The sequence below is a fragment of the Galleria mellonella genome, unplaced genomic scaffold (assembly GCF_026898425.1).
Source record: "Galleria mellonella isolate WM207_F2 unplaced genomic scaffold, CSIRO_AGI_GalMel_v1 utg184, whole genome shotgun sequence".
NCBI lineage: Eukaryota > Metazoa > Arthropoda > Insecta > Lepidoptera > Pyralidae > Galleria > Galleria mellonella.
Window position 1 is genome coordinate 8,562,378 of NW_026442025.1, and position 25,904 is coordinate 8,588,281.

General features: G+C 32.3%; 1 protein-coding gene across 1 annotated transcript in view; it reads left to right on the plus strand.

Annotated features, from left to right (window-relative positions):
* Positions 1-25,437, plus strand: part of LOC113512141 (uncharacterized) — a 95,791-nt gene extending 70,354 nt beyond the window's left edge. The window contains 14 exon segments of the mRNA XM_052893943.1: positions 822-1,208; positions 2,366-2,487; positions 13,013-13,282; positions 14,037-14,371; positions 14,437-16,020; positions 16,585-16,789; positions 17,694-17,834; positions 18,307-18,463; positions 19,659-19,800; positions 20,378-20,497; positions 21,281-21,485; positions 21,995-22,144; positions 22,709-22,924; positions 23,326-25,437. Of these exon segments, the coding sequence (XP_052749903.1) occupies positions 822-1,208; positions 2,366-2,487; positions 13,013-13,282; positions 14,037-14,371; positions 14,437-16,020; positions 16,585-16,789; positions 17,694-17,834; positions 18,307-18,463; positions 19,659-19,800; positions 20,378-20,497; positions 21,281-21,485; positions 21,995-22,144; positions 22,709-22,924; positions 23,326-23,434 (4,143 nt within the window). The 3' untranslated portion in view covers positions 23,435-25,437.
* Positions 25,438-25,904: the final 467 nt, after the last annotated feature.

Sequence of the window (25,904 nt, forward strand, 5' to 3'; positions counted from 1 at the left end):
TTTATGTCGTTTACAAAGAAATCCTCATTTTAGATAAGTTTTACTGTCGTATACGAGTATAGTTTCCAGGCTACTAGTAAATACATATATCAATCAGTTACCTAACAGATGTATTTGCTACCTATATAATATTTCCTCAAACATTCATTGAAATGTAAACAGCGTTATCAAATTTGCCCACATGATGTATTACGGTAATTGCGTGAGAATTAAAGCAAAATAATGGATATTTAGGTCAGGTGTACTCACACGCGATGTTGCAGGTCATTCACCTATAATATCCACCTTCTGTAATACAAATCACATTTAAATTAAGGCCCTATAGCCGTCGCAATATTTAGACACATTCGGCGAAATTTGTTTCGTATTTAGATGGTGAATTAGATAGTCGAACGTTAACCCTCCTGTCAATTGTTCCGGGGATTTGCATTTTATTTTGTAAGCTTCATATTATGATATCACTTTATATTATCTACAATAAGAACATGTCTTATTAAATATTGATATCAATACCTAAATATTATTACAATGTAAACTTTTCAACGAACTGGTTGCATAGATTTCATAAAAAGAATTGGTCTGATAATTACTTTATTTGTGATTTTAAAATTATACAACAATGTCGAAATGTATGTATATTATTGTAAATATACATTTAACATACATTTGGTCATCATATATTAATTAAAAATTAATGTAAATATACCTACCGCTATTAAGTATGCGATTTTTTAACCTTAATGTACTTAATATTTTCAAAGGCGATATATCTTAGTTTATAAAATTGACGGTTCTCTTTTTAAAATGTGTTATTTTTTCAGATAATCAAAATACCGGAGACAAAGGAAGGCTTTATAGATTTAAACAATCTAGAACAGAGGTTGCAACAAAATACTGGTTCGGGGAAACGGATGATTGGGTTTTTCCCAGCGGCATCAAAGCTGACAGGTGTCTTGGCAGATGATGTGGCTACCACATTGCTACTACACCAATATGGTGCATGGTCTTTCTGGGATTATACATTAGTGGCGCCATCTTCGTCTGTCGACATGAATCCTAAGTTTGCTGGCGTCGAAGATGAGATGGTGAAGAAAGATGCTGTGTTCTTTAACTGTGAAAAGTTTGTCGGTGGCGTACAAGGTCCCTATGTGACAATTGTGAAGAAAGATGTTTTCAGAAATACTCTTTTTTATACGGACGATGTTGAGGTTAGTAGCTTATTACAAATATATAATAGATAATGCTTTTAGTATTCGTTTAGTTCTGTATTTTTTTTAATCCGATGGTAATGCAGTAGTTTACCAGAGGGAGACTTTGTATAAAAGTCGATTGCTTGGGTACCTCTGTCCCATTCGTGTTTTAACCGTGAAGCAGTTGTGTTTGCATAGCTGTGTTTCGGTTTGAAGGGTGGGATATGGCGTGAATTTACTGGGTACGGAGGAATAACACCTGAGTCCTCAGAAATGGCAACGCATGGGGCGAAACAGTATACTCTGTTATGTCCATGGTACTGCTCATGTCTATAGGCGACGGTTACCACTTTCCATCAGGTGGGCCGTCAGCTTGTTTGCCATTCTAAGTTATATAAAAAAAAAAATTACGAGCCTTCACAATTATATCTTTGAGTTTTAAATTCATGAGATATGAATTTCACGAAAGAATAAAAATTACATTAACACTGTAGTTTCGAATAAAACATATAAATTAATGTGATTTTTATGGTACCCACGCGAATAGGTAATCCGTAATTAGCGTGGGCGCAGTGTCGGTCAAGTAACCTCTTCGATACCCACACTTGTATACTTACTACTTAGATGTAACTATTGTATAAGCATTTATACTGTACCATAAAGACCTATTAATGTCTGTGTACTAGATACGGATCTCTCCTTATAATTAGGAGAATATTAAATTATTAAAATATTTAATTATATTTCTGTCTTTAGATACTAGTAATTAGTAAGCTCTTTTCTCTCAATTTCTCTTTGTTTTGAAGAGTAGCTGTGAAATTACTGGAAAAAATATTGTTATAGTCCGAAATATGGCGATATACAAGACGTACGTATGGATGATTAGACTGTATTTTGTGTGTATTTTAGGCTTCAAGCCTAAAAGTGTAAAGAAACTAAAAATTTGCGCCTAAATTTTATCACAACTGTTTTTATTCAATTCTAGGCAATTTTTGCGCTTATAATATTAGTAATGCTTATAGACTTTTTCTATTATTTTCTATTTATTACATTTGATTCTGTTATTTTCTATTATATCTATTACATATTATATTGTGATTTTTTATATATTATAAATTATATGAAAGTTCCTTATATCGACTAGAACAACAATCCAATAGCAGTCTTTTGTTTAGGAGTTGTCAGAGCGGATCGAAGAGTTGAAGTCTACGGAGGCTGTAAGAGCTGCAATCGTAATGTTGCAGCGAGATGCTGTCGGCTTACAGAACATAGCTGATAGACAAGACCATATCACTAGGTGAGTTTATTATTTATTTTTCGACGATATTGGTACGACATTGAATATCTATAAGGACTATAAATTTACAGAGACTTACGGAGGTCATCTACCTGTTTGTTTATCTGTCATCAATTGAGTTTTAATTACATCGTATTAGTATATTTAAGTTAATCACATATATTTTAGTTTTAGACGCATTTGTAATGTTACTTCACTATAAGTATATAACACATATACACATAGTATAAAACAACTGTCTGTCTGTCTCTATGTATGCTTAGATCTTTAAAATTACGCGACGGATTTTGACGCGGTTTTTTTGATAGATATAGTGATTCAAGAGGAAGGTTTATATGTATAATACATGCATAATATAGTAAAGAAACATTGAAAATTTTAGAGGTTTCTAATGTGATGTGATGTAATGTGCACCCGTGCGAAGCTGGAGCGAGTCGCTAGTTGTATATAAACTTAGGTTGTCCTACAGAAGTACCAAATTGGTTTTTTCCAAAATTTATCTATTTATTTGGATATAGGCCTCCACTAATGATTGTTTTAAGAAATTGAGCCAACTTGTTTTTATCAAAATTTAATTAGATTTCCAATTTTCCATCTTAATCGAGTATAGTAAAATATTGATAAACAATTTCTAGTTGCCTAAAATTGCCTAGTATTTACTTACCTATAAATTGTGTTTAATTCAATTACTACAGAGTTTAACTTGGTTGCTGTCTAAGTAAATTTAAAGGTATGTAGATATTTGGTATTCAAACTAAGATGTCGTTGACAAGCCGTATAAACTGTCTGATGAAACTACAAGAACAATAGGAGTAGCAAGTGTCGGCGATAGTTCTCCTATCAATAGAGCTCTCAAAACATTGACAATACAAGAATCTATTAATATAACATATATACTAAATATAATGATTTCAAATATATCCTAATGCACTTGGTTCATTCAATAGATTAGATTATTTTGAGAATTCCATTAAAACAAGAGATGTACCTACTAAAAATAATTGTATTTGAATTTCAAAATGGACGTTATTTTCGTAAATTATATTGTAAACAGTGTATTTGTATCACTTATTGCTATTCTTATTTCACAATCAATGCTTTGTTATTTTTATTGATTGGTCTTTAAATATCTAATAAATTATTTTAGCTATTGATGTATTTTGTGTTGTTTTTTTTTACTATTAATACTTTTTCATTTAAAGAAATTTGCTTTGCGTTTAATAATACATGAATAATTTGGCGATTGTTTGTTTTGTTTTGTTTGTTTGGGATGACATCTATTTGCATTATTTTTATTCCCAAAAGTACACGAATATCAAATTTTATCAAATTTGTTCAAGCTGTTTACGACAATCCAAAACTTTATAAGTACATATATAGCTAACTTAAAAATATAAGATACTTACATGTTTACTTATTTTGTAATGGGATCTATTTAATTCCAAACAAACTTTATGTAAGTGGGCTTGTACTGAAATCGTTTATTTATCATAATTCTACTGTAGTTTCGGCAAGTTGTTGTCTATTTTAGTATTATGAATATATTTGTTTGAGATCTCCTCAAATATGTCATCATTGTAATTATGTACATTGCAAGTTAAATATTATTTATTGAAATCTATCACGACAAATGACTGAACACTGAAGTCTTGTTCACAGCTGTGTACCAAATAGCTTCTGTTTATGCTTGATAACCGTGTTTACTCGCGAGGTCGGAGTAGTAGGAAAACTACCTTATATTGAAGTTTGTCGATCAACTTCGACCTGCGATCGACTGATGTTTACAAACGGAACGCAAACTCGTTCAGTATCGCGATTATCCAAGGCTTTAAACTCCGATATTTTCAAGCGTAGATTAAATATTATTCTTTGTGAATGCTTTGCTACCTGTTCTTATTAAAATCTATAAACTTACAGACTTATTCTCATAACTTGTTCCTGTAAAATATTTGTGTAACTCGATAGATTTTGATATTCAAAACGTTAATAGGATAGGAAATATATAAAATCTACAAGCAAATCTGTTTATATTTTATATTTATACAACTATGGTGGTAAATAATCTGGCCTGTCTGATGGTAAACGGAGTTACTGTAGCCTATAGATGCCTGTAATACCAGGGATGTCACGCGCGTTGCTGACCCTTAAGAAACCTTAATACGTCCTTTTTGAAGAACCCTATGTTGTAGTCTCTAGGGAAAACCTCGGCAGGAAGACCATTCCATAACCTGAGTACAACTGTGTAAACGTAGAACGACCCTTAACTAGATGATATAACGGCCAATGGATGTGTCATCAGTAGACGCAGATAGTTGAGAACCATACCTTATGGTAATTTATGACGAGAACTATGTTCAACAATGTACAATTAACGACTGAAATTATAATAATGAATATAAAGGGTTTTAAGTCCGCCATTTACTCTTTCTAAGTGTATTAGAGTTTAATAAATAAATAAATAAAAATATGATAATTGATTATAAGAAGCTAGTCTTTAACTTACCTACAGACTATCTGGCGCTAACGTAACAATAGGATTCACAATTCTTTTCTGGGACGGAATCTTAATGAAGACAACATTAGCATTCATTATATTACGTTGGTGACCTAAAAATATGATATTACCATACACATCTCATATGAATAACTACCCACGCTCTTGTCCAATTCACCAATAAACACGAGGGTCACCATTAAAGAGATATCTTTATGTTCAGATATTATTTATTTTTATTTCTGTTTAAAATCAACGTGAGACAAGCTCTTTAACCAATGTATTCTATATATAAGAAATGTTACAAGGATCAGTCTTTATTTAATGGTAACCCCGCCTACGCTAACGGTATACTCTGGCGGGGCACCAGTGAGGGATAATAGGTGAGAATGAAAAAGCAGGTCAGTTAGCCCATCGTGATGAATGCACCTGGAATTCAGCACGATAGTTTCCAAGGGGAATCACGTGGAGGTCGACCTGACAGGGTATATTGCTAGCAATGAGATAAGTAGTTCGCATTTATTAGTTTGCATTACTAACAATTCCTACCTTCTACAAGGATCAGTTGTATGAACGCTGTCTCATGCATGATCTGTGGCTCCACTGAAAGTCAGCGCTGTGGTATTATAATATACTACAAGCATATGTTTAGCGGCAGCCCCTTTCGGCTTTCACTAAATTTGGTACCTATTGTTTCTTCGTAACTTTAAAATGAACTATTGTAAAAAAAAACACTGTGGAATGCTGAATAAATATTTTTCCATTGTATTCTATTTAAATCAACAACAATTGTGTAAGAGGTTACAAAGTGAAGATTGAGTATCGCGGCCTAGCGGTATACTAATCTGACTTACAGACCTAAAAAATTATAAGATTGTAACTTGTAAATGTTTTTGTAAATTTAAAATTACAATTACTCCAGTGAAAAAAAGTACCGTTAATAAATCAATCCAATAGTAGCGGGGGGGGGGGAGGGATTATTAGCAATGTAGTTTGACAGTCCCATTGCTAGTAATATGCCTCATTAGGTCGACCTCCACGTGGTTCTCCCTGGAAACCATCGTGAGCAATTCTTGTTGAGTTCGTCACGATGGGCTGCCTGACCTACTTCATCCTCACCTATCATCCTTCACTGGGGCCCCGTCGGTGTATATCGATAGCACGGGTGGGGTTACCACTCCATTATCATCCATTAAAAAAAAATCCTAGCGGCGACGATAGACTCTTCCTATGTCATGTTGTTTTGTTGACGAAATGTAGGCAAGTATTAATATTGAAATTTCAACAATCTACTAACAGGGATTATGATCGTCCGTATATATTTTATTTAGGTACTTTAAAACTGACCATTGTTATTGATCATCAATACATTTCCAATTTTCACTTATCAGAAAATTACCTAAAGCTGTAAACGATGGGATTTGGCGCACGATCGATAAAGTTCATTGATATAAGATTTCTACTAATTGGTACGTCAATTAAGCTTCGTGGTGGAGAGAGATACACCCGATCGATCATCTGTCAAACCGTATCGTTCGTAGATAGCTTAAGTAATTGAATCGTTTTTATAATAACAAAAATGTGTACTACCTCATCACACTTGCCCTTGAATAAAAAGATGACTGGCAAATAGAGATCTCATTTTATTTCGAAAGTCATTTTAAAATACCTAGACGGACCATTTTATTGAATAGCGTTAATACTAAAATTAGTGTAGAATAAACTAGAAATAATCTATGGCTTGTGTTTCGAACGTCGTAAAATCTAGACCTCGTTAACTGGTCTCGCCAATAAATAAATTATGTCAATGTTTGTCTATGTTGCATTTGAGTTTACCGAAGTACGGAAGGCGCCAAACATTGCGCGTTGCCAAACCGTAATATGCGTCATCAATACACATAACATTGTACGTATATACATACTATTATGTATATATATACATGATTGATGTTTCACAAGTGTTTCAAGAGTCTATGGTAAAAATGGAATCTTAGAAACTTTGTATTTGTATAAAGATAAACGATAAAACGAATAGTTATAAAGTGCACTTGAATAAACAAATACTTGCAATATAAGTATTTTTTATCCATAAAGAACACGGAATATGAAGTGTTCTCCTTAAGTATATAATATTGAGATTACTGAAATATAAAATTTTTTGATCACTATTATCATGTACGATGTAATTGCAACTCTATTACGTCACGTGTAATATTTTTAATCGATTTCCAAAAAGAGGCTTTCAATTCATAATTTTATATTTTTATGTTACGCTTTTATAGTGTCAATTGTGCACCGATTTTGGTAAAACCATTTGTTCTTTTGGATTTGATTTATTCCTTTTTTAGTTACATACTAATTTTGAAACGATAAGAACTCTTTCTTATAGAGAAAAAACTTATTGTCTTAAAAGAAAATCTACTTGTACACATAATTAAGCCTTCTAACCGAAAATAGTTTTTAATGTGTCTACGTAACATCTCAACGTTATCTATCGTGTTTTGTTACAATTGAATTCCTCGTCTTTTTACTTTACATTCTTCGCATGCTCAGCGGAAATTTTAAGTGTCCCCCGATCAGACAACAGCTTCGAATCCGGGTCATTGCAGTTGCGTATGCCCTCTAAATGTCGTTAAATAGGTCACGGAGTAGTTTGTAGCACTAGACGGAAATAAAACGAGTTGCTATCCCGCCATTGTACCGTACACTATCCGTTACGTATTATTTTGTTCGATTCGTGTTGTTGCTTAGTTATTCATTCTTCGCTAGATAATTTTATTTTCTGCGTTATATATTTTATAAAGCGTTATTCTTCCTTATTTATACGCTCATTATATGCAACAGGAATATTCCTTGTTCATACTGCGACGTGACTCATTGAACTTTGTTCAGCACGCTTGTGTATTATCCGCTGCAATAATGATTTTTGTCTTTATTAATAGCTTTATATTTTTCTTTATTGTTCGTCTATTGTTCTATTAAACTTATTTATTTAGATCGTGTCTATTCATTAATAGTATTGTTCTATAATCATGCCGGTGTATTAGTCATACTTTATTGGCACGGTGTTGTAAAATTATCTTCATTATTTTTTTTAGATTATCTAATAGTTTGTTTCATAAGCCGTACGACACAGTAAAGAAAATACGGTAACCCAAATTTTCATGCCCTACTTTTATACATATATAAAAAGACACTGAATAACTTTAGGGCCAGTTATAATTACATTGAATATTTTTAAACACAGACTATTCATTAGGAGAAATTAGTAACACTAATAATAATTTATCATATAAATGCTAACAATTAATTAACTGCAACGGTTATTATTATTATTATCAGTAATAATTTCCAATTGACCATCTATAAAATTTTATCCCAAATCTTTTATCTATGGAATTGTAACAGATAGATTATTGTGGTTTTGTTATAATGACCCATCTTTACCTCATTAGGAGGAAGTTGCCAGAGTTGCGCACGGAACCCGTTTCTTAACGATCCCTTTGTATTTGTGATTAGAGTAATGAATATCTTCTAGTGATGCTTATTATTTTCACTCTAATAATTCTATTTATGGAAAAATAATTAGGCTCTTTTACAGTTCTGTAATAAATATATCTGATATAATTGGATAATTAAAAAAAAAGAACTGCACTCGTAACATTTCTTTCCGTTTCTTTTGGTTTCCCCAAAATTGCTTCTAATTGAATAGGAGTTCATTTGTTCGATTTTGTGATTAGTAAATTGTGTTATTTATCGCAGCTCATTTTTGGCCACAACAGAATATTAGTGTTTTGCTCTTTTTAGGGCAAAGCAATAAGCTTAGTTGTGACCATTTTGTGTTACTGTGGCACACGCATGAAGGGATTTTTTTTTTATTAATTTTATGTATTTGGTTTTAATTTTTTTAATTTTTTGTACATGTATCTTTCTTTTATGTTTTTTTACTGTGCATTTATGTCTATTGTTGTTTGTGTGCCATTAGTAATGCAAATAAATTATCTATCTATCTATCTTATGTACCGCTTAGATATATGTATTTACTGCTGTAAAATTGTAGATTAACTCAAGCATTATGACAAGTTGTTGCGACGCTAAATTGAAAATGTATTACAGTAAAAATTCGTTACTAATGTTATTTAAGTAATAAATTTATATTATCGAGAAATGGGTCAGTACGCTACGTATTTATCACTTGCTACGACTGTCAGAGAGATAAATTGTCTCTCGAGAATATACTTGTACTGTTTTCTGATATAAAATAATTAGAATTTTATGCAAGTCATATAGGTATCAAACGTATTACCTGTATCAATTCTGACGTAAGGTAATGTTATGTCCTGCGTTAGAATTTGAAGAATGGGACTTAATGTCTTGCTACATTTATGTACTCGCATACCTATGGAATGATATGAAAGCCATAGTTGTTAATACATAGTCAAGGACAGTCAGAGTTAAAAAAATGATAGGAATTGGAAGAAGCCTACATCAAAAAAGGCGAACGGATTCGATTGTCGATGTTAAAAAGTAAACTAATTAGAATTAAGTAAAAGTGTAATTAGCCGACTATTTTCTTTTATCTTTATTTCTCAGCATTAGTCTATTATTATTATACCTATGGTATTATAGGAAGAGTTTCTGAAGATGATTATTTACTAAATATGTCAAGTATAAAAAACATAGAGATTACACTGACAATATTTGTCTACAGTTATTGAGCGAGTGCCTCGATATTCGATATGGTGTATTTGTCATGGTTGTTTATGGATCGGTTTTACGTTATGGCAAATTTGTGTGTTTTTTGGTAACCTAATAATATTGTTTACATTAAATAATGTCTCCGTTGTACAAATAGGAATCCCTTTTTCAAAGATAACAGTCGCTTATGATTTCAATCATGGGCACTCCAAAACTTTATATAAATATATATAAATCAGCCGTCTGAACTGGTGTTATAATAATTGATTTGTAGATTTGTCATTTTTATACACTGTTTTGTTCAGATTTTTATATTTTGAGAATTCTTTAAGATATTTTTCTTATTTTACAAGATATATTTTGTTTGTAACTTGATATAGCGATTTCAAACATAGCTTGATAAGGTTTTAGCGTAGTTATAAAATAAGTTTCAGGTTTTGGGAACTAGTTTTGGCTATAGTCCAAATACAGCTATTTCTGAATCGTGTAACCACAGCAGTGAATTTAGTAATAGAATTAATTAAACTTCATCTCACATTGTTAGTTATTCTCAGTTTTGTGAAAACGTATGATTTTTTTAACTGTTCTGCTAAAGGACATATGATTTATTTAAAAATAAATAATGAATGACAATGATTTACGTTATTCGTAAAAGTTGAAACATAAAAATATTAATTATATACAAAGACAAATTAAGTTAAAACAATTAAAAACTTCCGCAAAATAGTTTTTAAACGTTCGTATAAGGACATATGATTTATTAAAAATAAATAATGAATGACAATGATTTACGTTATTCGTAGTGTGAAAAAAATTAAGTTTTTAATAATAATAATAGATGAGAACCTCGTGAAAGCCGAAATCGAGAAAAAAGAGAAAAATTCTTCAAGGTGACCGAAAATGGGGGTGACGTCCACTGAAATCATTCCAATCATTTTGTCGGTGAATGGTCTTATCCCAACTAGTCTGGAACAACATCTCAGATGGATGGGATTCCGAGGCGACTTACTCCCGGGAAAGATGCAGAAAGCGGTGCTCTTAGATTCTGCCCGCATTGTACGCCGGTTTCTCTCCCTGGAGTCCTGAACTCCGATTGTGTGCCGGGGGTAAATTTACAGTTTATGTGAAAAAATTTTAATAATAATTTATTTATTCTTTTACAAACGTAGTTACATTACAGGGTTTGGTATTTCCTGTTAAGCAAAGATTGCTTGTGTTAGGAGAAACCGTTCTTTCATAACAATATATATAATTCATAATCTTTACATTTTTTTTTTATTGTAGTTTAGTATGTATATATTTAATGTAATTATTGCTATTACCAGATTTCAGCCTAATATGCTCATTACGAATACTCCACTGTAATAATATAGATTTTCATACATACAGCACACACAAAAGTCTGTCCAACTGTCCAAGAGTCCAAGGTTTCATTTCTTGCACGAGAATTAGTATTCAGCAGGTGTCATTCAGATGGACACGTCTGACGTTAACCGTTCTTTATATTGTTAATTTGAATCAACTTCCTACATTGACAGGATGCTGTGATAGTGCTATGGATTTGTGAGCCTGGATGGTAATATTAACTAGTCTGTAGATGCCTAGATAAGTATTAGTTGATTGTTGCCTTTAAGTTAATAAAGAGTTCTTTAAGTTCTTTTTCTTTGTCTTGACTTACAAACACCACTATTTTGTTTTTTTTTTTTACAATTTTTTACAACAATAAAATATAAGCTTTGGATTGCTATCATCATTTCAGCCATTAACTGTCCATTGCTGAATATAAACCTTCCCTTTAAGGGTGGTTTTGCTAGTAGTTGCCACGGTTGGCAGTTTGCAACCGCAGTTAGGCTTTTAGAGATAATTTAAGAGGGCCGTTGCTGTCCATCCTTCTATTATTAAGTTCCCTTAGGAAAAAGAAGGGGCGGCCTTTTCTATACCGGGACTACACGGCCAATTGGATTGCTGTAGATAGATTTATACTACTTAGGAGATCTATTTATTATATAAAGGTCAGTCTAGGTCTTATCCGGCATACGCATTTACTTCCCTATCTCTTTCTAGTGTCTACTCGTATCTAATGTCCATGAACTTGACTTGAGATCTTGTCTTTCTTTCTTTTGCTTTTATAAATGTAGTAAAGGAATATGTATGGAGCTGTACGTAGTCAGCGATGTCGCAATTATTATTGTATATATAGGTAAAGTCATCATATTAAAATTATGTACCACAAAAAATACAAAAATAAAAGAACTAGCTAATGATAATTTCAATATTGTTAATAATGGATCTATTAAAAATGTCTAAGTTTGAAGTAATCAATCACAAGGTTTTGTTATTGAAGTGTCTTTTATACAGGGAAATAATAAGTCAATTCTAAGAAATTATAAATACTTATGTAAACAAATCGATTATTCTGTTACATCATGCAGATATTTTATAGACGTTGTTACGTTTGACATGAAAATACTGGCATATGATTCGCATGACAATACAGACAAGATTATGTTTAAAATATTGTAAGTAGGTATCATACAGAAAACTCGGTATTCGAATTGTGTGACGCTAAGCGACTTGTACTCACAATAAATATCTTAAATCAGAGAACTAACAACATTCTGAATTCGTGCTAGTCTCGGAACTGTGTTGAGATTCGTTTGAATTTGAAATTTTATTTTTATCTATCTATTTGCGGAACGGAACAACCAGAGGACGTCTGTTTAGTTTTTTTATTTGATACAACTCATAATTATGCAACATCGCGCACAAGTCGAGGCGTTGTTGTCAATTCATCATTGTTTAATTTTACATTAGTTTACGTTATACCTATTTAGTTTAGATTTTAAGAAATCTGATAAAAATGTACTTGTAATAACAATAAGGCAATAATATATTTTACTAATATACATTAATCTCTTAAACATTATTTTAGATAAAATAGTCAAAGGTCTTGTATACTATTTATCGTGAATGTAATTCAATCTTTTGGGTATCACATAAAACAAAATTATCTAGATTAAACGATGAATAGTTTCTTGAAAGAGCTTAAAGATCGGACCTAGTGATAACACGCGTATGTTGTGCTGTCCGAAGCAATAAATTGATTAGCTTATCTCGGGGTAAATGGCAGTAATCAATGGAGGACAACAGTTTTGTTTGGATGCAAGGAAATGGGGTCAATGCTACCGTTGCCAATTAGGTTGTAGAAGGAGAATTATAAGTAATGAAAGATATTTCTATTATGTTTTACTGATGCCGATCTAACGCTATTAATTCAATCTTGTTATTGTCTAAATCATATTTTACTGAACCTGTTTTTATTTTTTGTTACAGACAAGTGTTATCGCACATAAAAAATATACCAGAACTGATATTACTCGGAAGTGAATCTGCAACGGGACGAAGGCTACCAATATTTTCACTAATGGTAAAACACCCGCGAGGCACTTTCCTCCACCATAACTTTGTTTGTGCTGTATTGAATGACGTCTTTGGAATTCAAGCACGAGGGGGCCTCAACAGCAATCTCAATTATGGTTCAGATATTCTTGGAATAGATGAACAACTACTCAAGGAATATGAGAAATTATTGAATGTTGAAGCGTAAGTATTAAGCAATGTACTATTCATAATTTTGGCAGTTTGACGGGAATGCACTTAAATAGCTGTGTGCCAGAGTAATTAGATACATTATCTCTCATCATATTTGCCAAATTAAATTACATAATTGACTAAAATAACTCATATAGTATTTAATTAACGAAATTCGTTCCTTATAACTAGTGTTAATAGTGCATTAATAGTGCTTCGAAATAAAATTTCTAGAATTTTTTTATAAAAGATCTAAAAAATATACATTTAAATTTCCAAAAAAAGCATAATCTGTATTAACCTATATTAAGCTCTGTGAAACCTATTGTTATTTCATTATGTCGAAAACTTTGAAAAAAAAATTAATAAATTACATTAGTTAAAACTAATGTAATTTATTAATTTTTTTTTTTATTTTGAATGGATTTTGGTAATTAACATACTGCGTTTATAGATAATTTTTCAAATACGTGAAGGTATATGAACTTTGTTAAGATAAAAGTTGCTTTCTTGTAATTTTATTTAGCAAATCAAATCGTAAATTGCTTATTATAACCAGCTAACTATTAGGCTATGTGGATAATGGTAAATTAGTTAATATTTTAAGAATAAGTACTATTTAATTTGAATGCAATTTATTATTTTTGCATGTATATGGATAGTATATAAAAATGTAGGTAGATTATTTATAAGTTCTTTTACTCAAATAAATAACTACTATATTATATTTTATTGTTAGTTAATAAAATTTATCATTACTTTTCAGACAAAAAGAAATTGCTCGAGTTCGAAAACTTAGTGATGTAAAGGCTCCAGATGTACCAATTTATAATGAACATTTAAGACCAGGATTTTGTCGAGTCTCACTACCTTTTTTTATGTCAGAAAATGAAGTAGCCTTCGTTTTAGAAGCGTTAAAAATGGTTGCCACAGAAGGATGGAAAATATTGCCTCAGTATGTAGTAAACCCGCAAACCGGACAATGGAGACATCATTCATGCTCCGTTTTAAGAGATAGAAAATCATTGCTTTCCCTTAAATTCAGCGAAGGAAAAATCGTTGCACACGAAAGAAGAAGTTTCTGGTAAGCATAGAATAACGGTCACATAATACGCAATTTAAAAAATGTATTTGGTCATTAAAATATGAAAATTTCTATTCTGCAGGGCCAGGAATATTTCCTCAAACCTATACAGAATGTCTACAAACTGCAAGAAATTTGTTTAACAGAGCACGAAAACTAGCCATGAAGTGCTCAACTGCAGAACCTGAAGTGTCGTTTAACCCTCGAATAGATTATTTGAGATGGTTTATGTTACCTAAGGAAGCCCATGAACTTTTACTGGGTCGATCAGCGAATGTCAAACATATTGTGCCATTTGACCCTTCTGGTTATACAGGAGCGAGAAAAAGCCTGAACTCTTCAAGATCTGCAATCACTTCGTCACCTGTATTAGGGTCTTCTCCTCGACATTTTAGTCTTTCAGCCATTGATGACTGCCAAATATTTAGACTGAAGCAATCACAAAAGTTTTACTCTAGGGAGTCTAGTCTTAAAGAAATGTCCAACGAAAATGCAAAACCAAATCATCCAGTGAAATTTGCGGTTGGCGAAACAGTATCTCCGCTACGTTTATGTCCTCAAACAACGAAACAATCTCTACTCACGAGATCTAGATGTTATAGTTTAGGTTCAGATAGTCCTCCAGTTCCATTGAGCCCACAAACAAAGTTAAATCTTGGACTAAAGGAGGCTAGTCCAAATAATGTAATTGAATTACAGAAAACTGGCAGCTATTGTAACTGTGGTAGCCAAACTGATCTCCAATCGTTGGACGACCCCATGATCTCACCCGGAAAAGCATTCCCCTATAGCGCTCAAAACAGTACTTCTATATCCGATTGTAGCCAAATCGGACGCACATCTCCAGCCACATCATTAACGTCTCACACGTCGGAAGATCTGCATGCGTATGTTAAAGAGATGACAAAAGAAATAGCAACGGAGATCAAGTCAGAGATACGCGAAGTCATTTCTAAAGTCGATGACATCTTGGAGAATTCTGATGCGGTCGACCAGTCAAATCTTAGTCTGAATTCGATATCTAGTCAGAATGAAAGGAATTCAGTATCAGTAATAGATGTAGCAGAATATTTAATGGGAATGTCCAGAGAAATGGCATCCGAAGTAAAACATGAAATTCGTGAAATGGTTAGTCAAGTTGACGAAATGATCTCTCCGGATTACGTAGGATATTGTTCAAGAAAATCGTCACCGCCTCGACTTAGTCGACAGCGAGTCGGTTCGGGTCCTGACCTGGGGCTTGATTTAAAAAAATCCACACAAACACAATGCTTAAAAAAATGTTCGACAAGTCCTGTTTTACCATCTCAATACATTGACGATGATGAAACACGATTTTGCAAGAGATCGCCATTGGCACAGTCTCCAAAATCTGCTCAATGTACTCCTTCTCACGAGGCTTCTGGCCCAAATAGCATTTCATTCAATTCCAGTGAAACTTCTACACCAGATACTATTATTCAAGTTGTAACAACAAGTCAAAATTCTCCTAATCTTCCTAAATCTTTGAGTTCAAATAAGTTGTCGGACGAGGAGACTAGTTGCAATGACGTTACATGTAGACATTGTTGCATTAAGAAATCTTGGTGCCAAAATCCTTCAGTAAGCTCTCAGGATAGCGGAATTAATATGACTTTTACGGAAACTGACTCTTATGTAGAATTTGGTAAGTTTGGTAATTTTTTTTTAAATATGTGTAATACTATTTCTCAAACAAGAAAGTCTTTTTATTATTTAGCCGACTGTAACGGTTATTTAATTAATTTGTAATTTTAACATAAAATAATGTCTTTCTAATTTTTAAGTTTGCACAAATTCATATTTATATAAGTTTTAATTTTAGTAGGTGTTTACAGTAGAACTAGTTAATTAAGTCTAAAAATTGATACAAAATATAATTAGATTTAGTTACTTAAAATATAATTTGCTACTCTGAATTTTAATAGAACTGATAATTAGAGATCTTTTTTTGTTAATTCTGTTTTATCGTAAGCAAAACATAAAAAAGACATTTTACTTAGGGAAGTAGTAGTGTATAATATAGGTTACTTCTTAAATTTATCGAATGAAGTGTTGGTCTACGTAAGCTACTTTTTAAAAGAAATTTTTTATAACTTTTAATGTAAATAGTCTTATTTAATGCCCATAGGATGCCCTTTATATGTTCTTATAAATATACCTATTTGATGTATTAGTTATATAATTTCAGTAAAATGGCGAACTTCTTCAGATCCAACAACAAATAAAGCGAAGAAGATTCAGAGCAGACTTCGAATATGTCAGAAACACGAGAAAAGTGAGGTGCCGGATATAATTGAAGGAGTGCCGGTTTGTTCCGGGGACCATGTAAGGCAGACTACTAGATGCAAAGACACCAGTGCAGATTCCGGAAGAGTGGTTTTTCAAATACCCGATGAACCAGACAGGCAGAATAGGTAATGGAATAACTTATATTATTCATGATTTAAAATAATCAATACTAATAAAAACTCAGACAAAACTTACTAGAATATAATATCCAAGATTAAGACATTATTCATTGCCTTATGCTCCTATCCATTAAACAGAGACACATTTGTATGTAACGGTTTATATAAAAGTATAACTGAGTCAAATAGCTAATGACGGCAAAAATACGAAGGGAATAAAGATATTCATGCAAACGAATTTTGTACAAACTCTCTTTATAATATTATATTCTTAAGTAAATTATCGTAACGCACATTAATCAAAGTATTAAATCTAAAGTGTCATAACAGACGTTGTCCTTACCTATATCATGTATAATATAATACAAGCTATTATCAAGTTTGCGTAATAATTATGCAAACTTAATATTATTAATGTTGATAAATCAGTACTTAGTAGACACAATGATTCTCCCATTCTCTTGAAATAAGAAAGCATTATTATATAAAAGAAAATGAATAAGAATAAAAAGTGCGGTGGCGAAGGTGAATAAACTTGACGATATCAGAAATTTGAACTTGGCAAATGTACTCAAGTTTAAATGTAACGAATGTTGTTCGCGTTAATAGATGGTTGGCAATTACTCAAATGTCTACTGCGGAAAAGTAGTTTTTCATTAAAACCATTATTCATCTTGCCAAAAACTAGTAATTTGTTATTTATACAAGTATCTTTTAAACGGATAAATTGGGGATTATTCAGGTCATTTGGTGCAATTACACCAATTTCTATAAAAATTCTTGAAAAGTCATAAAGTTTATGTATACCACTTAAATAAATCATTTTATGATTTTTAGTAACTGACGATCTTTGTCTGAATTAAATGAATTTGCCCACTAAGTCTTAAAAATACCTTTTTCATTTTTTTAGAGCTGTAACATCGGTGACGGATTCAAAGCGTTCAAGTAGATCTTCCAACGCGTCGTCCAGCTGTTCTGATCGTAGTTCTAGATCTAGTGGTTATGGAACTGACCAGAGACAATCCCACGATGAGAATTGCTACGAAAGAAGGTAAATTAAACAATAAAAAATTATAGTGCTTTTAATTTTAGATGTAATTACATAATTTGCATTGAGTCAAATTTTAGTTTATACTTAGGAAGCTCAATTTAAATGTTTTGTAAACTTGAAGAGGTACGTTAAGTGCGGATTGACTACCAATTATATTTACATTTCAGAAAAGAATCATTTTGTAAATATTTGTTTTGTGTTTTAATTGAATCATTTACTTAGTAACCATTTTAAAATATTCTATTGAGACTACAAGAATTTAAATAAAAGAACATTATAATTTGGAAAAAGAATAGAAAATTAACTTAAAAGTTGGACTTTGATTGTGAAAAATGCATGTACATTTTTTATTTTATTTTTTTATTAAATAAAAAGTTTAAAACATATTAACTTCTGTTGATGTTTTTTTAAAGAATGGACAAATAGGATAAGGACGAACTAATTTAATTGAATACGCTATTTTCTATTGCAGTGAGTCAGAGTGCCGCCTTTTAAAAGAGGACTTCTGTTGGGAAGAGGATCAAGATGATAGTAGTGCTTGCAGTGATTCTTCACTAACTGACTTCACTTTCGACGATGAGGGCAAGTGGCACTGCCCACCAAAACTAATATGGAAGGCTACAGTGGAGGTACGATTTAAATTTTCTACATATTCGACTATTTGTAGACCTTTATGCGACTGTCATAAAACTAAGAAAATAGAGAATATTTTTTTAGTACCAAAGAAGGTTGATTTAAATTAAAGGAAGCAGTCTGGCCAGTGTGGTAAAATATCTCATCTGATGGAGATGGTATTAGTAGGTAGGTAGTAGGCACAGATAGATTTGTGGTCAGTAACAAGATGTTTTGTGAGTCGGTTGGATACGTGATATGTCTTGTCATGTTCTTATGTGAAGCAGCAAATGTTAAATAAATCCATGTAACAAATATATCCATGTGCGTCATGGCATTGTTTGGGAGAAACATCAAGTACTTTAAGGTACTGTTGAAATGCAATGGGTACCATGGTTACAATTGTCCCCTGAGGTAGTCTACAGCTAAATTGATTAGCATTGTCATTAAGATATGCATTGATAAATAGAATAGTTGGCAAGTCGTTTTCAATGTTCATGGCAATTAACAATACCTTTGAATAACTCATCTTTTATTAGCATGTAATTGTTAGAATATTTGTTTAAAAGTTATATATGATTACGTAACCGATCATTTGTAAAAGGCAAATAGTATCTAGTAAACATGGCAGCGAGTATCAGAAAGCGATTTGAATATAAAATATTCACTGGAGGTCGATAAAGAATGCGACGGGTTGCCTTGCATACAGAGTACTGTCGAATTGTTTCAATAGAACTTAGCGACAATACGGGCATATTAAATTTTTATGTGCCGTTTATGTGCAGTTTTGTATTCTAAAAGGCGAGCTGTGTTTAAAATTAATTATATATCTACACTTATCCTTTTTTTTTTCGGAACTGACTTATTTATGATCCAGGTGGCAAGGTGACTTCTATGATTATAAAAAATACGTCATTTTTCGGTCATTTTAGAGTCAGTACACGGTTATCAATTGACACTTTTTATTTCTTTTTTGTATGTTACATAATCGAAACAATTGCGAAACTATTAAGTTTCGACAATTCTGTAACAATTTTGACCTTTAATTGAAAGATGTCTTTCTATAATTCGAGTCTAATTTAATTAAGATTAAAATCGATTTTTTGGGGAATAAAATATGGAAGTGTTTTTTTTTTATTTGTATAATTGTTAGAATAATGATGGACTGCATTTGAATGATTAATTTCATTGCGTTTATTTTCAACATTATAGGCAATCCACGAGTTCAACATGATCAGGCCAGGGGACAAAGTTCTCATTTGCTTGTCTGGTGGTACAGATTCCATAGCGTTACTACACACCATTCACCAGTATCAATTCTACGCTAGATCTAAGGGGATACACTTTAGCATTGGTAAGAATTTTTTTTGTCGAAATATTTTTATTTTTACTCTCAAAGTTAGCTGCATAATATTTGTAAAACAATTTATAAAAAAACAAGATGATAAATATTTATTTATATTTTTTTTAGTCTCGTTTATTTTTTTATTTTAGTTATTTAGCTCAGCTCCATTTACTTCTAAACTGTACTAGCAGAAGTTGTCCTCTCATAGTAAAAAAACTGAATTTTTTAGACAACTTATAAATTTATACAAAAAATATACATTCATTTAGTGATACATGTGAATACAAATGCTTATTTTGTGTGAGGATCGAACTTGTATTCAGTGCAAGTGAGTTGTGTTGTGAGCGAAGATGCTGGTAAAAGAAGTGCCGGCAGAAGGTAGTACTCTTGGGTAAAGAACCTGCAGGAGTGGTTTGGTTTGGCTGTAGCACTACCTTACTCTTTAGAACAGCAGATTAAACAATTAAGATTGTTCTTATATTGTGAAATTCAAAGAAGAAAAAGAATATCCTAGCCACGCGGACGAAATTGAACTCTCACACAAGTCTAACTAGAACTATACTAATAGATTTACGCATTGTTACAGGGGCTTTGTTTGTACACGAGGATAAATCAGAAGTTGACCCTCTTCACCTGATGGCTTACTGTCGAACTCTTGGCGTCAAGTTGATCTATCAAGACAAATTAGAGGATATTGAATCGGAAGGTACGTTTTGCTACGATAAGTCTGTAAAAATATTAATTTGTCTTGGTCCATTTATTCTATGTAAAAAAAAAAAAAATAAACTGTTGTGATTCTTCGCTAGTTTATTATAAAACTAATGATCATATAAAATGTCTTAAATGGTAATTTTGTCTAGATTTTACAATTGGAACCAAAAGTATCATTAAAAGAAACGCAACTGATAATATCATGCGTCAACGATATGGTTTCTTTAGTTTTAAAATAAATTACTTAATAGTAAATATAATATATTTACCTCACTAAATGCGCGATATGGTTCGATTATTTTGCATGTGTACTAGCTGTAGTTAAAAGCAAATATTAGAGACATGATTACAAATTGACGCATGGTAACTATTTAAATAACTAATCATTTTAAGATGCAGTTGGACCGAGCGATCGAAAAGTCTTTATTCTTCTGCTTTTTAAATTTTTCTTTGATGGTCAGAATATTTTATGAATATCATTATGTATATTATACTAAAACGAAACTGAACAAAATTTGTCTGCATGGGTATCTCTGTCCCACTCGTGTTCCTGCCAAACTGCTTTTGCATGGCTGGGTTTCGATTTGACGAGTGGAATATGGCAGTGTCATTACAGGGCACGGAGACATTATATAGTTCTCAAGTAAAAGGCAAAATGGCTACTCTCCATTAGATTGATTGTTTACTATATTGTAAGTTGCATAAAAAAATTTTAATCAATATTTGAAATCAAATGCAACCTGATCGTTCTGCGAACTGATTATTTTGTGCGGTGCAGGCGGTATACGCACGGGGCGTGCACGACGCTCGCTTCAAAGCTGGGCTAATCACGGTGTACGCCGGCGCGCGTACGCAGCGGCGCGAGCGCACGGCTACAGCGTGGCGGCGCTTGCGCAGTCGCTGGATGCGGCCGCGCGAGCTTTCCTTGCCGCGTTGTTCCACTCAGGCGCACTAGCAGCACTCAAAGCGCACTACAGAGTCAAGTTAGTATTACCAGTTTTTGATAAACAGTTACATGCAGTTGTACTTACTTGGCTGTCTTTTGGTTTAAATAACGAGTAGTAAAATATAGGCTACGAAGGCTGTTTTAGTTCTCAGGACTGGCGACGTTTAAAAACTATCAGTGTAAAGAAAATTTTGCGGTGTCTTTGGTGCAAATCATGTTTATAATAGTTTCCATCAAATAGACTATCAGTTTTTTGACAGTTGAAGTAACTAAAGTAATTTAATCGAATACGGCAAACGCAGTGTAGGGCAATCCCCCAACTAGATGGAGTGACGACCTAAAATGAATTGCAGGGAGTCGGTGATTGCAGGTGACTCAGAACCGTTCTTTATGGCAGTTTATGGGGGAGGCTTATATCCAGCAGTGGACGAATAATGGCTGAAATGATGATGAAAGTAATTTAATAATATCAATTCGCATAGAATTATGACAAAAAAAATAATTAATTACAAAAAAATATGAACGAATATAATTAATAACTTGCAGAGAACACGACATCCGTATCATACGACCGTTCATCTACGTACGTTCGCGGTCGCTGGCCGCGTTCGCGCGCGCACGCATGCTGCCGGACTTTCGCGGCCGCGACGTGCGCTCGCCGCCGGCGAGCCCCACGCGCAGCGACGATGATGACACGTTAGTATTGAACTGAACTATAATAACATCTATTAAAGTTTATATTCCCTTGACTTTCGCCCAAAGAGTAACATGAGCATGACATATTAAGTCTCTTCCTCTAATACAATAGTTTATGGTCTTATATATTGCGGTATTAGAACAATTCTTTTCCTCGAACTCTTAGGCTGTGAAAAGAGTTTCATACCCTAATATTTTGTAGACAGTACAGCATGCGGATATTCAAAAAGGGGTTGGTAATAAAGGTTGCAACGGGCACGTGATATCCCTTGAATTGCAGACGCCCATAGGCTTATAGAACTACTTACCATCAGATAAGCCGTATACTTACGCTATCACAGATGAACTAAACTTCGTCAATGGCATGCTTTGCTTAATACAGACATAAGCAGATCCTTATCGATATCCAGTCTAACCTTTATTTATTGCCTCTATGTATTAGAGCATGTGAAATATGTTTATATTCTATTTAATATTCCATTTTTACTTATACAATAATTTTAATAATAAAATCTCTTCAAAATACTCCACGTATTTTATTATAATATAAACTTATATTCACAGTAAAGAACTGGGCCATATGGAACGATCAATATCAGAGCCTTGCGGTTCGACTGAGAAGCAAGTGTTCACGCAGGCTCGCCGTTCACTCGACGAGCCGCTCGACGAAGCGCTGGATCCGCTTGACATGGCTCACGACTTGCTCGGCTCACAGGAACGGATTCATCCCTACTTATTCTCTAGCTTGAAGAGCGCATTGCATCCGCTTATAAGTGCTAGGTATGTATGAGTAGATTTTATTTATCTTCACGCTAAGTTCCTTACGATGTAGGCAGAACTGAGTATCAAATGTCTGTCCTAACATAGGATTTGAGTGGTCTTAGTTGTGTTTCTAGATGTTTCTTGTCTAGTTTCGCATAACATAAATAATTATAATCCTCTGTTACAATAACAACTTGTCTCATGCATGCATGCTGATTCCGGAGACTTTTGACTCGTTCCTTAGATTTAGATGAACTTAAATTTTAAAATCAGTAAACCAAGTAGGAACATGTTTTTCTTTAGTAGGAGTAGGATAATCTACTGTTACCATATTAGTTTAATTTCGAATTTGATCATATTTATACGTATTGCTAATATTTTTAATATGAGTACATATTCATTTTATATTTTATTTTCAGGAAAGATCTGAAAGAAAATAGACATAGAAAGAGATCGGTGATCCAAATGAAGAACGGAGCGCCAGTATATGACTCCGAAGAAGGTACCGAGGAAGAACCAGTGCCATAGACAAATGTCAAGTTTCCCGCCAAAATGTGCAACGTCAAACTACTAGTTGTACTTTATCGCGTTAATAGAAATTTGTGATTATTCAGTGATCGTGTATTCATTATTGTGATGAGGGCGTTTATTAAATAGTGTTAAATGAATTAATGTTATGATGTTAGATCGTGTGTAACGCGAATGAATTAATTATTTGAACAGTTTGAATTTGTACTTTGTTTTGTTGTATTATGTTTGGTATTGCCATACGATAAACTAAACTACTTAGTGGTAACTTTTATATTTTTGACAAATTTGTAATTGAGAACAAAGTGCATTTGTTACAGTCTGCTATTGAATGATAGGGATTATATTTTTTAATGTTAGTTTTTACGTGTTGAGATTGTTTGAATGAGAATATGTATATTGATTCCTATTTATACTGTCATGTTGTTCGATTTAAATAGGTACACATGATAAAATATATGATGTTCAAAATTAATACCTAGATTTTATCGTTATTTCTAGTTTTGAACTAGGCTCCAGTTGTAGCTGGAATTGGTCCCAATAGTATTAAGTATCAACAATACAGATTGGTGCAGTCGGTACTAAAAGTCGAGTACTACTTAGAAATTTATAAAAAACGCTATTATATACACAGATCAATCAAAAAGATTCACAATAGAATTGGATGGATACCATTAAAGGACGAAATTAGCTGAGAGCAATCGTTTATGTATACAAGGGTGTATAAACATTTTGGAATTTTTGATATGTTGATAGACTTTTAATTCTGACTGTACCAATATCAATACATACTAAATAAAATAAAATTTAAGCTGAGCTATCTATACTATGTTTACTGCTGTGCTCACAGTCGTGTTCATTATACACAACTGATTTTACATAGAAGTTAATAACATTCTAATTATCCTATTTCATTAATATATTAATAAGTAATACTTATTGGAACGACATAGATTTAATCTATGAAAAGATGGAGAAAGTATCTGCTGTATCCATGTATGTATTAGGTGTTATGAGTAATTGAAAAATGATAGATTATGGATGAAATGGAAGCTAAAGATGTGACGAAAAGAGTACTAACTTTTAGCAATCGGAAATTAACCAATAATATTTATGAAACTAAACAACTGTATACTCATGGGTCGGTGTATGAAAACAATTTTGGTACATTTTTTAATGTATACTATGAGCGCCACTGTATGTACAATTCGAACTATAATAAATCGTAATCTAAATATATGGAAGACTGCACAGTATTCTATTAAACACACATTACGTTTTAATATTATAGTTTCAACTGTATGATGTGATGGGACCGTCTGTAGCCTGCATAATAAATTGATACATGTCATTGTATGATTGCGGATCTTTTTTGTATTTCTTTAATAAAATTGTTCAGTTTCATAAATATTATCCCTGGATTTCCGATTTGTTTTACTTCTGTTATACGCTGTTTAACTTTTATAAGTTAAAACATATATAACTATAACAGTGAGTCAAATACGGTTTGTTTTATTACAACGAATAAATATAATTTGTGTTAATTTTATAACAGTTAATAGATGGCAACATTTATTAATAAGCGCATCTATTAATTTTTATTTTTACAGTTTAAGTTTGAGTTCGAAATTTAAATAGTCTTGAGGAAAGTACTAAAAAGAGTTTAGAATGGCTATGGTTTGAACTCTATTGTTTTCTAACTTCAGTATATTTTTTTGTATAACTTTTTATTGTTTGACTTTTGTGATGTCAAAGAGATCTATTAACGTTTTTCTATGTCGCAAGTCTATTCGTATTATATTTTATATGAAATGTTTATACGAGAATTATTTTCGTTTATTATAAACAGACAATATACAAATAAGATACCTGTTATCCACATAATATAGAGAGAAATAATTATATTGTTGACAAACAAAAATCCCATAATAATTGCTTCCATTGTAATAAAATAATCGTATTCTTATATATTTTGTCGTAAAATAAATAATGTTTTAATAGTACATTTTGTTTTATTCATAAGAAATTAGGTGTTCATATTTATAAAATCCTTCAAAAATGACTGTGATTTAATAGTATTATTGCAGATTTTAGCCCGTTAATACTAATATATGAATGAAACATGAAGTGTCTCAAAAAAATTATCAGCATTTCTATTAGTACTGTTTATAATCTATGGTGACGCAAATTTCTTTAAAAAAAAGTGCCATTTTTCTGTGTTGCAACTTATAATAAATTTCGTATCTATAACTGCACATGCTAACGAAAAGTGTATATTTATGTTTTGTCTATGATACAAATTTCCTCGCATAAAAATTGATATAAACCTCTATATATATATATCGGGCTAAGAACATTTTTAGAAAAAAAAATTGTCATATCAGTTGTTAATGGTCTATATGGAATATAGACCTCACCTTGGGGGCTTATGCCACTAGTTGCCACGTTTGGTTAGGTCTTGGTAATGTCT